This window comes from Sceloporus undulatus, chromosome 1, assembly GCF_019175285.1.
Source record: "Sceloporus undulatus isolate JIND9_A2432 ecotype Alabama chromosome 1, SceUnd_v1.1, whole genome shotgun sequence".
NCBI lineage: Eukaryota > Metazoa > Chordata > Lepidosauria > Squamata > Phrynosomatidae > Sceloporus > Sceloporus undulatus.
This window is the reverse complement of record NC_056522.1, coordinates 79,369,512-79,384,683: the sequence shown is the minus strand read 5'-3', so window position 1 is coordinate 79,384,683 and position 15,172 is coordinate 79,369,512. Positions and strand designations below refer to the sequence as shown.

At 39.7% G+C, this 15,172-nt stretch overlaps 1 protein-coding gene and 1 non-coding gene across 4 annotated transcripts in view; one reads left to right on the top strand and one right to left on the bottom strand.

Annotated features, from left to right (window-relative positions):
- Positions 1 to 15,172, top strand: part of SLC22A3 (solute carrier family 22 member 3) — a 35,328-nt gene that overhangs the window by 19,329 nt on the left and 827 nt on the right. For all 3 annotated transcript variants that reach the window (XM_042450634.1, XM_042450626.1, XM_042450618.1), the window contains exons 6-10: positions 5,169 to 5,266; positions 5,357 to 5,571; positions 9,726 to 9,834; positions 10,704 to 10,816; positions 14,013 to 14,112. In XM_042450634.1, coding sequence (XP_042306568.1) covers positions 5,169 to 5,266; positions 5,357 to 5,571; positions 9,726 to 9,834; positions 10,704 to 10,816; positions 14,013 to 14,112 — 635 coding nt within the window. The remainder of the gene's footprint in view (positions 1 to 5,168; positions 5,267 to 5,356; positions 5,572 to 9,725; positions 9,835 to 10,703; positions 10,817 to 14,012; positions 14,113 to 15,172) is intronic.
- Positions 8,062 to 8,163, bottom strand: LOC121920118. The gene has a single exon (XR_006101656.1). It is a non-coding gene; the product is annotated as a U6 spliceosomal RNA (small nuclear RNA).

Below are 15,172 nucleotides of genomic sequence, written 5' to 3'. Positions count from 1 at the left end.
TTAAAACTTCACAGAAGCCCCTTGTGGCACGTATTTACAATTTTAAATGTACATATTAACTAAGGAGTTTATCGCACGGGAGGCACCCCATGCAAAAACGGGATTTAAAACCTGAAAAAACCTAAGAAGACACACAAAAGTGTGTTTGATTTTCAGACATATCGGGATTAATGCAACATTAAACCAGCTAGAAAGTTGATAAAACACGATTCTTTTTCTTTCAAGATTTTCCAGAAGTAAAAAGAATTGTGTTTTGTCTATTTTCTAGCCGGTTTAATGTCACATTAATGCATCTTAACAGCGACATCATCTGAAAATCAATTGCGCTTTTGCATGCTTTTCTACTTTCTGTCTGGGTTAATGTTGGGTTACCCCGGAGGTCATCTGATAATAAATCTAGCAGTTTATTTTCACTTTAAATGTTGTTTTTGCATGGGTTCCCTCCCATGTGATAAACTCCTATGCTTATGAATGTTTCTAGTCTCTTTTTACATTTACAATTTATTTTAAAAATTGAGGTTATTTTAGTATACTCTGAAGCAGCAAATACAAAACTCAGTGTTTTCTAACATATAATTCAGAGAAAGGTAAACGAAAACATCAAAATCACCACCAAGAGATTGTGCAGTTTTCCAAATCAGTTTTGACAATAGTTCATGAACAAGTCTCTACAACTCATGACAATGTTGTCTGTCCCCTTACTGTCAAAGACTGGGATTCTTTTGGTAGCAGATGCTAGCATAACTAGGCTTTACACTAGCATTTGTACTTTCCCTTCCTTGTTTAAGGAGGAATCAAATACTTCCTTAGACAACAGTTTTTTCCAGGCTGCATAAGAGCTGCCAGCCTGGGCTGGCTGCAGGTCTACCGTTCAACCCAAATAGTTACTGATCGGCTGGTGCTCTATATGAGTATGCACTGCACCTCCATTTAGGTTAAATAGTATTAAAGAGAATCTCAGCCAAAGAAATATTTTTAGAAGGTCAGATTAAAAAGAGTGGGCAAGGGATTGTGTTCCTGACTGTGGGCTATCCATCTGTTCAGATTCTTCCATTTGTTTAGCAACTCAATATTTTAGAGCATTTAACTCGATAGTAGGTTTGTGTTCTTTTGCTCGCACCATTCCCTATAAACATAGCCATAGCTTTTAACAGGCAGAACAGTAATTTCTTCACAGCTGCAATTGGTTAGCCTTCAGTAATATCTGTGGCTTTTCAGCTGCTTTTGGGATCTATTCCAGGGTCCTTTTGGATACACAAGTCCTGTCATAATTGGCTCTGTGCCTAGAAGAGAGCATCGTGCTCCCGGAAGTGTGATAATGGGAGGATCAAGTGCTTTTTACATGCTGTGCTCTCTGTGGAGTTTCTTCCCACATCCTGTAGCTTTTGTTTCAAAAACGAATCTGGGAGTTTGAGAAAAATTCTATCACATTGGAACTATGAGATAGGCAAACAGTGCCTTGCTGATAGACCTTGTAAAACTATAAATCCCAGGATTCCATAGGATGGAACTACATAAAGTGGTGTCAAACTGCATTATTTTTACAGTGTAAATGCACCCTTTTGCAGCTTCTCTGTTTGATCTGTCACAAACTATAGTTTCTCATATCATCCAAAGACTAGACCCAGACTTAATCACACTTAAAGCAAAGTCACTGAAATGAGTGGGACAAATTCATCATTACTAATTCCTATTATTATTACAGGAGCCTGGGATAGATCGCAAAAGCAGCTGAGATGCTACAGATATTACTGAAGGCTAATCAGTTGCAGCTGTGAAGAAATTACTGTTCTGACTTTAAGTTCCATTAAAATAAATGAATCTTCCCAGAACTACTATTCAAAAGATGGAATGAGGCTAATAATAATAACCTACTTGACATGATTGCAGCAAGGATGACTGAATAGTTATATATGAAGTGCTTTGGATGTTCTCAAATACTGCATCAGTACTAAGTAGGGTTGCTTCCAGACTGTCATCTCCCAGCACTACCTGAGCTTTGTCCAGTGTTCAGCACTACCTCAACACCATTGGCTGTTGGTAGGTTCCATGTCAGTGTGGGGCAGCAACTCTATTCCAGGTTTTCAAGGAAGTATCTAAAGTGCTAAACCATATCTCCCACATAGACTCAGCACCTGGATAACTCCTTTTACAGCATAGTCTAAAATTTGGAATAGATTCACAACTTCATGAAATCACCACTTGCCACTGATTGCTCTTTCTACTGTAAACTGTAAGAGGGACTGCAAGACAGTGTACCTATTGTATTTTGGTTGTGTATATTCCAGTGAGAGCTAGTGTGGTGGTGCAGTGCTTTGGGTGTTGGACTAAGACTCTGGGAATCCATGATTGGCCATGGAAACCCACTGGATGATCCTGGGCAAGGTACTGTATACTCTCTCAGCCTTATAGGAAAGCTATGGCTATTAATAAATCTTGCCAAGAAAACACCATGATAGATTTCCCTCAGGGGTGCCATCATTCAGGAATGACTTGAAGGCACACGGAAGCAACACATCCCAAGCTGCTCAGTCCATAGAGACCTGATCTTTTGGGTGTGAAGGGAATAATTCACCTGAGTGCCTCAATTTTTTTTTAAAAAAAAACTCTTTATCTAATAATGTGTAATGATACATCTTTTAATTTTCAGCTTTGTCTAAGTACGTCAATGTTTAAATGTAGACTTTTTTTTTTTTAAAAAAAACAACCCTCTATAAAGCTACCTAAACACACACACAGGAGTTTATCAGACTCAAGTTTTGGAACCTGCAATTGCGTTAAGGAAGTGTAAAGAGCGTTGCGAAATGACTGTTTCGCACGATGTCTAATTACAATGCTTGCTTTTCTGTCATCCCCCCGTAACGTTATGTTTGTGCTACAATTGCGCTAAAATTGCGCGAAAGTTGCGATTTGCGTGATGCGAAACCTTGCATTGCGGAACTGTTCACTACACCAGCGTCTTCCCTTTGCCTTTCGCATTTCGCATCAACATATTTGTTCATGCTCCTTGGAGGTTTTGGTGGCATCCTGACCTTTGTGCTGCCGGGGGGAAGAAGGGAAAGGGGAGAAGCCCCTTCCAGTTTCCTGTTTGCAGCCTCCTAGGTGTCCATGCAGGAAAGAGGAATGGGGCTGGGATGGATGACCCCTAGGGGCACCAGTCGTTTACAGCCTCCTAGGTGTCCATGCAGGAAAGAGGAATGGGGCTGGGATGGATGACCCCTAGGGACCCCTACATTAGGGGCCCTTTCAATCTGAAGCCTCCGCGGAGTTTATGCGGGGCTGGAAGGGATGACCCCTGGGGGTTCCTTACATTGGAAGCCTCCTAGGTGTTCATGCAAGACAAGGCACCCCCCCTCCAAGGGGTTGTCCTGAAAAAGGAAGGCCACTGGAAGGGAATGGGGTCAAAAAGCAGCCCAGCATCATGAGAACTTTGCAATCAGTAACTTTAGCGTTGCGTTGCGCTGCTGCCTACCACATCAAATCATTTCACAACATATTTCGCAAGGATAACAGAAGACCTGGCCGGGCTTCCCTTTTTGCCCGCAATGCCCAAAAAGGGAAGGAATGACGCTTAAACTACGGGCTCCCATAGAAATGAATGGTGTCTGGAAGGACGTCGCGCTTTCACGTTACTGCGCAAGGTTGGTGATGCTAACATTGCGCGATAGGCAGGAAAAATTGCCAAAAACTCGTGTCTGATAAACTCCACACACACACACACACAGAAATTAATTAGTTTTCTAATTACAAATTGTGTTGTTTAGTTTAATTTCAATTCAGAATTGGCTTGTATGTTAGGGCTTACCGGGTAACATCCTCCAAGCTGTAACCCTGACCTTCCTAGGCCAGTATAGATATAAGAAGATACTATAATTCAGCATAATTCCAGGAATGCCCTCCTCTGCTCTGTGTGTGTGTGTGTGTGTGTGTGTGTGTGTATGATACTGTGCACATGATCTCTTTGCTTTTGTGCAGAAGGTCCCAGCTGTTATGCGGATAGGGTAGTTGTGAGACAAGATACTGCCATTAGCAGGGAAGGGCCTGTTGCTACTATGTTTGTCCCCATCCCCTAAGATCCACTAAAATGGCTCTGATCGGGAGTGCATTGAGTTACGTGTATGGGATGGTCAAAACCAAACACTTTCCCTCCAGTTTAGAACTTAGTATGATAGCACCCAGCCTGCCTAAATCTGTAAGTAAGGGGCCCAGGGAACAAATAACACATAGGTGGCTTGGTGTCGTTGACCCCCTCCCCATACGCCAATGGTCCTGGTGGATATCTGCCACCACACGTGCCATTATGCACATATTTGAATATTTTCGTTTAAAACGTGTAAAAATGATAAGCATTACAGTACAATCTCCATATCCATGGGTCTGGTAACCACAGTTTCACACACCTGTGACCTGAAACAAAGGTCTCCCTAGGTATTGGAGGGCCTCCAGTGCTGCTCTATGGTCAGCTTCGACCAGAAATATAGCACTTGCCATTATTCACAATCTTTGCTAACCACAGTAAGTCTGGGAACGTATAACACATGGATACAGGAATTGTACTACTTTGGCTGTTCTACAGAGCACATCTTTAAAAGACACATGATTAGGATCTACATTGGAACCCACCCACCGACCCAAGAACTTCTATTTGTGGGGATTAAATCAGCACATATTGATGAATTGTAGCTTCAATTCAAGAAAGTATTTAGTCACAGACATCTCTTCTATTCAGCAGCAGTATTCAAGTGCAACAGTAAATATTGCTACCTACTGTAAATTGCCCCTCCATTAATCTGTATGAATTGATTTGTTAGAATACCTAATGATAAACCACATACAATATAAAACAGAAAATCATGGTCATCTTTATCTTTATCTTCATCCTCATCCTCATCTTCATCCTCATCATATCTTTTCTGTAGAATCACTGTTTGGGTAACTTGGAACATTAAACCAAATACAGGATAAATAAAAATATACAAAATTTAAATGTAGTTAAACTATCAGTAAAATTAAAACTAATTTAAAATAGACATTGAAAAAAATCACCTCACTTGTCATCAATCTGTATTAATATTTTTCACTTTTATGATACTATTATTTGCACACATTTCTTTACTGCATGTTTACTTAGACATACATTTTTACTGATCTCTGCTCCCCTTACTTAGATTACAGTCTCTGATAAAGAAGCTGATAATCCTTCTCTGCTTGATCTGGTTAAGACACCACAGATGAGAAAAATCACTCTAATCCTAATGTATGCCTGGTAAGTTCCAAAGGCATTATCTCTGTGGCTTTCTTGTTCAGACTTTTTTGAAATTTTTGCACCTTCTTGTTTTCTCTTGCTTTTTTGAAGGTTCACAAGTGCAGTAGTTTATCAAGGCCTTGTCTTGCGCCTAGGGATCATAAAAGGAAATCTCTATCTGGAATTCTTCATCTCAGCAGTGATGGAACTGCCTGCAGCTTTTTTAATTTTATTGACAATTGACCGCATTGGGCGACGTCCCCTCTTTGTTTCAAGTGCAATAGTGGCCGGTGTTGCATGCTTAATTACTGCATTCATACCTAAAGGTAATCTCCCCACTTTCACTGCTATTTGTTTATATGAATGTTAACCCATCTTTTCAAGGCGGAACATTTAAATATATAAATATTTTTAAAATAGGTAAATTATCCCCAAATAACCTTGGAAGCCTGAAGGAATAACATCTTGCATTAATTCCTGAAAATAATGGCAGACCCAAGAAGTAGTGAGTTCACCAGTTGAAAACTGCCACTAGCTACATGCTTCACGTTTCTTATTTGATGAGTAGGAATCTCAAGAGCAGATCCTCAAATGACTATACTGTAGTACTACAATGCATCGTAACATAGACCCACTGACCACCGAGCCTGACAAAACTGTTACATCCATCTTCTCTGGATTTAGATGCCACTGTCTCATCTGAACCCCTTGCCTTGGCATTAGTTAAGGTGAAAAGCTGTTATCATTAATCTCCCATCACCACTTTGTCAGCACCCTACAATGAGTGAATGTGTGATTTGACAGCACCTGTCAGGTGGTTCTGTATTTACATAATCACTGACGGGTCAGCTGAAGTGAATGGAGTACAAAACATACTTTTGAATTCATAAGTGAACTTTTTTGACCAGTATTTTGGCACTGAGTAGTAAACTAAGGCAAGATCAATGTCAGCTGCAGACCACAAAAGTAAAAAACAATCAACGCATATGCAAAACAATTATTTCTCTAGGCTATGACTCCAGTGTGACTGCTCACATGGTTGAAAGATGTTACAGGATGGGAACTGCTAAGAAAAAGAGTGAAAATAATTCACAGAACAATATTAATTAACAATGAGTTTGGCCCAAGGTCTGCCTTCTATGGAGGGAAGGGCTTTGCTCAGTGAAGCTGATTCTGCCCCATTTGAGGGGACCCTCTAAATACCCCTGTATGCAGCAGGGTTCCCTGGTCTTTTATTTAGTGTCTTCAGGAGGTTGGAGGGGCTTTCATGCAGCAAAGTGAGTAGAGAATTCTGCTTCTGCTAGACCAGATGCACTGTTCTGTTATCTGTTATCAAACTCCTATGTTTGCATCTGAATGGATTCAAAACAAATGGACTCAGTCAGATTCATTGTTATTTCAAAGTGAAAACCATTATCCTTTCTGGGGACAGATTGGCTAGATAGGAAGATGTAAAATTTGAATACATGTGGTACACTACATTTACCTTCCAGATCAATAACCATGTTAGTCTTGAGGCACTGCAGACAAATCTATTTATTGTGTCATAAACATTCGTAGACCAGTCTACTACAACGGACGCATAAAGTGTTCACTTGGCAGCAATATAAATATTAAGATCAGAGGAACTGGAGTGCGAAAAATACTGACAATGATAATTACCTTTATAATTGTCATTCACCAAACAACAATAGGGTGAGAAGATAGTCTTTTAGTGATGGCCCACTTAATAAATGTAGTGTGATAAAAGGCCATTCAGACCAAAGGAAAAAGAGTTTGAATAAAATTTTGACCACCTGTTTCATGTTGAAATCTCTCTTTGAATTTCCTATGTTCAAGAATGGTCACTTTGAGGTCAGTGATAGAGTGTGCTGGAATGCTGAAAGTTATCTTTGATGGTTATTGAATGTAGAAATTTACACAGAGGATAGTCTTTTGTCCTATGTAAAACGTACTTGTGCACTGTTGGCAATTATTGGCAACTGATGGTATATATCACAGTAGTAGATGTAAGAGTGTGCTAAGCTCTTAAAATTGTGGGTGAAATGACATCTGGCAATGACTGAGTATCCAGTTCCACTCTTTCTTTCTCTCTGTTACGTGGACTATTTTTGCTGGTAAATAGCTCTTTGAGGCTTGGCAGCATTCTGTAAGAAACTCCAAGTCAATAATTTAAGGCCTGTAAGAGGGAAATATCATTGTCTAAGATGGTCTGATATGTATGAATGGTTTTAGCTGAAAACTGTAGATGACAAGAAATTGTGTTTTGTTATTTTCTCTTCTGGGTCTCTCCTGTAGTCAGTTTCTCCTGGGTACCCATCTAGCCCTCTTCTCTTTTTTCATTTCCTCCTGCTAATGAGCCTGAACAAATTCAGTTTTATTATAGATTTTGGTGGTAGACAATAGGTTTTTGTGGCATGTTCTAGGTGAAAACTGGACATCTGCAAGTTTTATAGCAGTTAGAAAAGAGCCAGTGTGGTATAGTGGTTTGAGCATTCAACTATGACTCTGGAGACCAGGGTTCCAATCCCAGCTTGGCCATGTAAACCCACTGGGTGACCTTGAGCAAGTCTCATGCTCTCAGCCTCAGGGGATAGCAATGGCAATTGACCTCTGAAGAAATGTGCCAAGAAAATCCCATGATAGGATTGCCTTGGGTCTCCATTAAAGTCAGAAATGACTCGAAGGCACACAACAACAACAACAAGGTTTTTGATATAAGATAGTGCTCTTTTTTATTTTTATGGTCAATTATGCAGTTGTACATAGTGACCAGACTATGAATTTGTTGCATGGATTCATTTAGGTTTAGGTTGATCAAAGCAGCAAAGTTAATGACATTTTTGTTTTGCGCAGGGGCCATGCTAATCTTCTCTGTATCGTTCTAATTTTAGTATGTGTGCTGCTGAAGTGAGCACAACATTTTTGTTTTGTTTTGTTTTGTTTACATGCCACCCCTTTCTCAGAATGGGACCCAAGGCGACTCACAGAAGGAAATCAACCAAAATCCATCAGTTAACCTGAACAGCAATTAAAACACTAACAACAATAACAATGTAAAAATTATTTAAAAACATACAAATTAAAAAATATAAATAAAACGCATACCCTAGTAACCAAGCCTCCCTGGCACAGTTACATATTAAAAATCTGCTAGTGAAAGAAAAGCAGAGAGAGAGCCAACCTAGCCTCCTAGAGAAGGAGGTTCTACAGGGTGGAAGAAGCCATAGAGAAGACTGTCACTCATGTCCTCACCAAGCAAGCCGGTGGTGGTGGTGGTGGGACTACGGGAAAGCCTTTCCCTGTAGGTCTGAGAGTTGTTGTAGGTTTGTATGGGGAGACATGGTCTTAGAAATAGTCTGGACCTAAACCATATAAGTCTTTATAGGTCATGGCCAATAATTTGAATTGTGAACAGAAATGAACCAGTAGTCAATGAAACTGTTTCAACAAGGGGGTTATATGCTGGCCCAGGACATCATTCTGGCTGATTAATTTTGAACGCACTGAAGTTTTCAAACAGTTTCCAAAGGCAGCCCCACGTAGAGTGCCTTTCTCTAGGTTCTGGTGGAATTTCACCATGACTTGCGATCCTTGAATAAAGATAATAAAGATGCTTGTATATCACAGGTAGTGAAATGGCTTTTCCTGCTGAATATCACTTTAGAAAAGATAAAATATCTATAATTTTCTTTTACTTGGCATTGCTAGGAATCTTCCTCTGAATGAGCTGCAAGAAAAGCTTCTTAGGAAGTACATGGTATATTGTACGCTGTGGTGCCTTTGTAATCTATAAGGGCTCTGGTGATTTTTTAAAAAATTCGAAATCATAAAAAATCATAGCCTTAGATGGACTTTAGCCCATTGTTCCATTTAATCTAGTATGGTCAACACTGGCTAGCAGCAACAGATGTTTAGAGTACTAGGTACTAGTCTTTCCTAGCCCTTCCTGGTGATTCTTGGTCTTCCCTGGTGTTTTAAGAGCTAAGCCCTCAATCTGTCTTTCTGACTGGACTTTCTTCCACATTAGGGGAATTTTGGAAAGTTCTTTTTAAAAAAAATCCAACAAAATTGCAGCTATCCTTCAACCTTGAAACTGCACATCAAAACAGTAGACTTTTAGTGCTACCTATAGGTAAAGGCGAGTAATGCTTCTAAAGTGTGTTTCTAGAGATTTCATTTTATTTAATTCAGTATAGAAAAAGTTGACAAAATACTCCCACTATCTTAGGTCTGGGCCAGATTACATTTCAATTTTGTTGTATCCATATTGTATGATTATGAACTCAACTAGGAAAAGCATATCATTTCCCCTCTCCTTTTGGGAGACTTATTTTTCTGTGTAGAGGCTTCACTGAAAATAAGATAGGTTAGAGAACACTGCAGAGCTACAATAAATGAGATCAGAACAGAATCCTGATACTTGGTTCCCATAATTAAATGGATTACTTTAATGTTTCATTTGCATGTGTCTCAACAGATATGTCATGGTTAACTACATCAGTAGCCATCCTGGCAAGACTCGGGATCACCATAACGTTTGAGCTTGTATATCTTGTCAATTCTGAATTGTATCCTACAGTATTCAGGTAAATAGAATAAACTTTTTGAAATATTTCACAAGATCACATCACAATCCCTCTCCCTGACCCGATTAGTAATAGAAAGCATTTAAAATTTGAGAGATGAAGGAATGGGGCCATATGCTTGCAGTGCAATCCCATAAATATCTAGTCATATACAGTATAAGCCCCACTGACTTCAATGCAGGATACACCAAAGAGATATTTATCAGGAGGTCATATATACTGACACAAGGACAATGCTGAATGTCATGCTGGATGGCCATCTGTTAGGACTGCTTTGATTGTGTATTTGTGCATGGCAAGAGGTGGATGACCCTTGTGTTATCTTCCAGTGCTATGATTCAATTAGTTAAAGAAAACAAAATCAATATAATATGTAGATCCTCAGTTGGAAACTAGTATATAGAGCAAAAATGGGCAACTGTGTATGGGCCAAAAAGCAGTCTTCCACCATACTCCTTCATAGGGGTGTACCCACCCACAGTAAGACAAATATCTCTATTTTCCTTTGCAGGTCCTCTCCAAATGGCATCATCCTGTTATCATTTTGAGAGGAACTGTGTGGGGGAAAACAGAGGCATTTGGGGAGCAGTACAAACTTCAGGAGTGCTTGTGAAGATGGGATGGAGATACTTTCATATGTTTTTATGCATTTGGGAGGCTTTCTACTTAGTTTGGTGGCCAAAATTGCTCAAAAACCATGCTCAATTTATCTTTAATTTTTTGGGTGAAGGAGAGAATGGCTTTTGGGGATTGGTGTGGGGATTTAGAGGGCACCAAAGTGGGGTCCACAGCAGCCAGGCACAGCCCACAGCCTCACTTACCCACCCCCAATTGCCCAATTAATATATTCTCATTTCTTTTCCTTACAGAAACTTTGGTGTCTCTCTCTGTTCAGGTTTGTGTGATATCGGGGGCATTGTAGCCCCTTTTCTACTCTATCGCCTAACAGATATCTGGTCGGAGCTTCCTTTAATCGTCTACTGTAAGATGTTATTTATTTATTTAAGAATTTTTAAAGTACAATAACATTATAGAAATAGGCAAAAAGAAAATATGAAAGAAAAGAACAAAGGAAAAAGAGGGGACAAAGATGACTTCTGAACTTCCTTTCATTAGTTACAAACACATATAGTTATGCATACCTCTCTATCTAAAGTTTACAGTTATTCCCTTCTTTCCATTACCTAGTCTCTCTAATTATAAAACAAAACATTTCCAATCCCTTTCCTTTCCTTTCTTTCTTTCTTTTGCAAAAAGTCCACAAGGGGTTTCAGATCTTTAAGAAATGTCTCCAACAACAATTCTCTAATCAAATTGATTTGTCCATTTCTACTAATTTTATCAGCATTCACGATCCTTTCTCCATAGTGCAGAGTGTTGTTTCATCTTTTTGCATATAATAGTCTTGCAGCTGTAATCATATACTAGATTTGATCCCATATTTTTCCACGGGCTCTTTTCCAACTGTACTTGATTCATCCCAAAAGGGAACAGTTCCACATTTAAATCAATATGAATGTTTGAAATCAGATCTCTATGGCCTGTTACTGACTGCCAAAATAAAGCTGCTTCGGGTCTCTTTGGAGGTATACTGTTTAAATGATGCATGCATCCAAACAATCCGGAAGCTGCACCAAAGCTGCAGTCCAGTGCTTAGGAATGGAGTGTGGCTTTGGTGCGACCTCCAGACTCTTAGGACCCATGCATCATTTAAATAGCATACCTCCAAAGAGACCCGAAGCAGCTTTATTTTGGCAGTCTGTAACAGGCCTATGTATATTTAAATCTCAAAAAAGACATATTCAACACCCCCTTCTTAAACACACATTTCCAACATACAGCTTAAATCCCTGTATACATTCTAAGCAATTTAGCTAACACCTCGTAGCAACAATACTCTAAAACTTTATTTTATAAAAATCCTCTTTCATGACATAATACAAATCTGAGGTCCAGTCCACACTGCAGAAATAATCCAATCTGAGAGCACTTTAACTGCCTTGGCTCAGTGCTACAGTGTTCTGGGAATTTTAGTTTTTTGTTGCACCAGAGTTTTCTCACAGAGCAGGCTAAATGTCTCACAAAACTACATTTCCCAGAATTCCCTAGCACTGAGCCAGGACAGTTAAAGCACTCTCAAACTGGATTATTTCTGCAGTGTGGATTGCACTTTAATCTCTTTGACCCCATATTTCTCCATTGATCCATCTGTATTCTTAACTCATTTTGCCATGCACATTTCTGATACTGTATCTTGTAGCAACAATACATAATCTTTTAGAAATTCAGTTTGTAAAACTCTTTGGTATCACAATTTAGTACAAATCTCTTATCTGTTTCACCACATAGGTTCCCATTAGTCTATATGTATGTTATAGCCAGAATTCTTAACCCATTTGACCTTACTCTTTATCTTCATCTTTACTTTGTATTTAACTCTTGGCTCTCCCCACAATTAACAAGCTTGTACACACCCCTTGTCCTTGCTTAAATAGAACAGTTGTCGAAATAAATATTGCCTGAAATATAAACCTCCTTCTGAGCAAAGCATTATTTTCTTCACACAGATCTCCCTCGACAATTAGACTCTCCCATCCTAACATGTAAGATGTTATTTTAAAAGTGGTCCCTTCTTTCAGAATTTTCATGCCCTTACTTGCTCTTTCATATTGGAGAGCTTCAACTGATCTCTTGTCCCATTTCTCTATTCACCTCAATTTTCAGAGAAACCCAGAACATTTTTGCTTGCTGTGAAGAAAGACAGTCCCCAAGGCCAGTTTCTGATGCCATCCACACTAACCTCAGGAAACACATCAATAGATCTTTACATGTTAATCCGTTTCCACTGGTGATGTTATACCATGGGATTTTGGCAGTGGAGCTTTGGAATGTTTCTTTGTGGGTGACATCTCCCAGAATCCAGAGTGCTTGGAGGGATTCTAGTTGTCATCCAAGACCTAAATGCAATTACCAGTCTGCACTAGAATAGAATCGTTGACTCAGCTGATGAATGGGAAGTCAACATTTGTGTACATCCCATCGATCAAATGAGTCTGCTCTAACAAAGTAATATTGGATTTTAGCCCTGAAAAAGCCATGTTTCTAAGCTCTGTGGCAGAAAAACCTAGAAGAGTCCACTCTTCTAACCACCAGTCTAGGCAGTTTAGAATAAGGGTCAGGGTCTGGCCCACATGGGCCAAAATATTCTGGAAGCAGCCATTACCCAGAGATCTCTATTGAAACACCAGGTGGCTGTTTGCACACATGTACCTCTGTGCCACTTGGTGCAGCTGCCACCATGTCAAGTCACTTGCTCTGATGTCAGAAAGAGGCACCCAGCATTAATTCATATGGCTGGGTTCCTTGTTCTGATCTGAGAGTGAGAGACTCGCTATTCCAGTAGTTGTGCTGGTCAGCATAGTAGGATACATTATAAAGAGCTGCCTGGCATCACAACAAAGGGCTCTGGATCTTCCAGGAATATTCAGAGCAAAATGTTGGTTTAAAAAACTGTGGGTTTGGGGGGGGGGGGTACTCAGCAGGTTCAGTGCTGAAGTGGCCAGACATCATCCGGACTGTTTGCTCCAGAACCGGGGATTGGACCCTGCATTGTCCGGACTTGCTGCCAAGAGGGCAGTGGGGAAACCCCTCGGATTACTTTGAACTATTACAACTTGTAGGATGACACAAATTTGGCTCTGGGACCAGAAGGGAACTGGTCCCATCGCCCTTTCCTACTCTATACCATCACTGTCAGAACATCAGTGGCTGGTGGTACAATACCAGTCCAGGAGCATCAAAGCATTAGGCTGTAGAAAACTGAATGTTGGTACATGGGGGAAAACTTTTGTCCTGACTTTATGACTAATAGGTTAAGAGGGCAGGGAACCATCTAATTAAAAAGATTATATGTACAGCACTGTGTAAATTTACAGTGCTTCATAAATAAAGGTTAATAATAATAATAATAATAATAAGAAGAAGAAGTATTATGAGTTGCTACTTCTGTCTAGTGGCTCATGGGACTAGGCCACTGTTTTTTAACATGTTCATTTACTGTTTCCCCTGTTGATTTTCTTTCCCCCTACATCTAAATTATCTAGAACTTTGGTGCTAGGTGTTGTTGTTTTTTTACTGCTTGCAACACATTGTATGTTTTTTGCTTTACTTTTTAATAGGTATACTGGCTGTTTTGTCTGGGATTCTAGTCATACTTCTACCTGAGACAAAGGGACTGCCCTTACCAGAGACAATAGAGGATGTGGAACAACTGTCAAGGTACCTTCCCTGCACTTTTATGTTTTATTATATGCTTTATTGTACATAAGTAAGCATCCAGAATTGCTACATTTCCAGACCTTAGTTACACGTGTCCTTGCTTTTGCAAGTATCTCTTTCTGTATGAGTGTGTAGATATGTGCACATTTCTCCTGAAGCAGCCATAGGGAGCCCAAATCCAGATTGCAACAATGGCAACATGCACAGAAAAGGGATCATTTCTTATCACCCATAAAGTAGTCCTGGGGCCCTTTTACATTACACAATTATAGCACTATCATTCCATATTAAATGCACTAGCTACATCCTATGGAATCCTGGGATGTGGTGTTTAGGGAAGGGCATTTAGTATTATCAGCCAGAGAGCTCTAGTGCCTCATCAAACTACAAATCTCAGGATTCCATAACATATTGTCATGGCAGTTAAAGTGAAATATAGCATTATAATTGTGTAGGGCAAAAGGGCCCCTGCTGAGAAATTCTTATTTTCAAGCTTCTAATAACATCAATTTATGGATTGACTGTATTTCTATTCCATTTTTCTCCTAGGGAGTTTGAAGCAATATGTGTGGCCCATTATCATTTTATCCTCACAACAACCCTGTGAAGTTAGTCTGTGAGATACAATGGAGATTATCACATATCATTTTTTTGCCTGATTCAAACATGGGCTGGGAATGGGCTTGAACAGGTGAGACCAGTGTTATCACAAAGGAAAATGCCGCCAATGCCACCAGGAGACTATAAGCCGTCCCTCAGCCATGATTTACCCATTGATTTTGAAGGACGGAAAGCTTCCATCCTTCAAAATAGGCAGGCAAAGCATAGCTGGAGGACAGCTTGTAGTCTCCCAGTGGCATTGGTGGCATTTTCCTGTGCAACAACACCTGTTCTCACCCATTCAAGCCAGTTTCCAGCCTGTGCCCAGACTGGACAAAAATGATGTGCTATAATCTCCAATGGGTGGCCCAAGGTCAGCCAGTTAATGTCCTGGCTGCATCTACACTGCAATAATAATAATAATAATAATAATAATAATAATAATAATAATAATAATAAT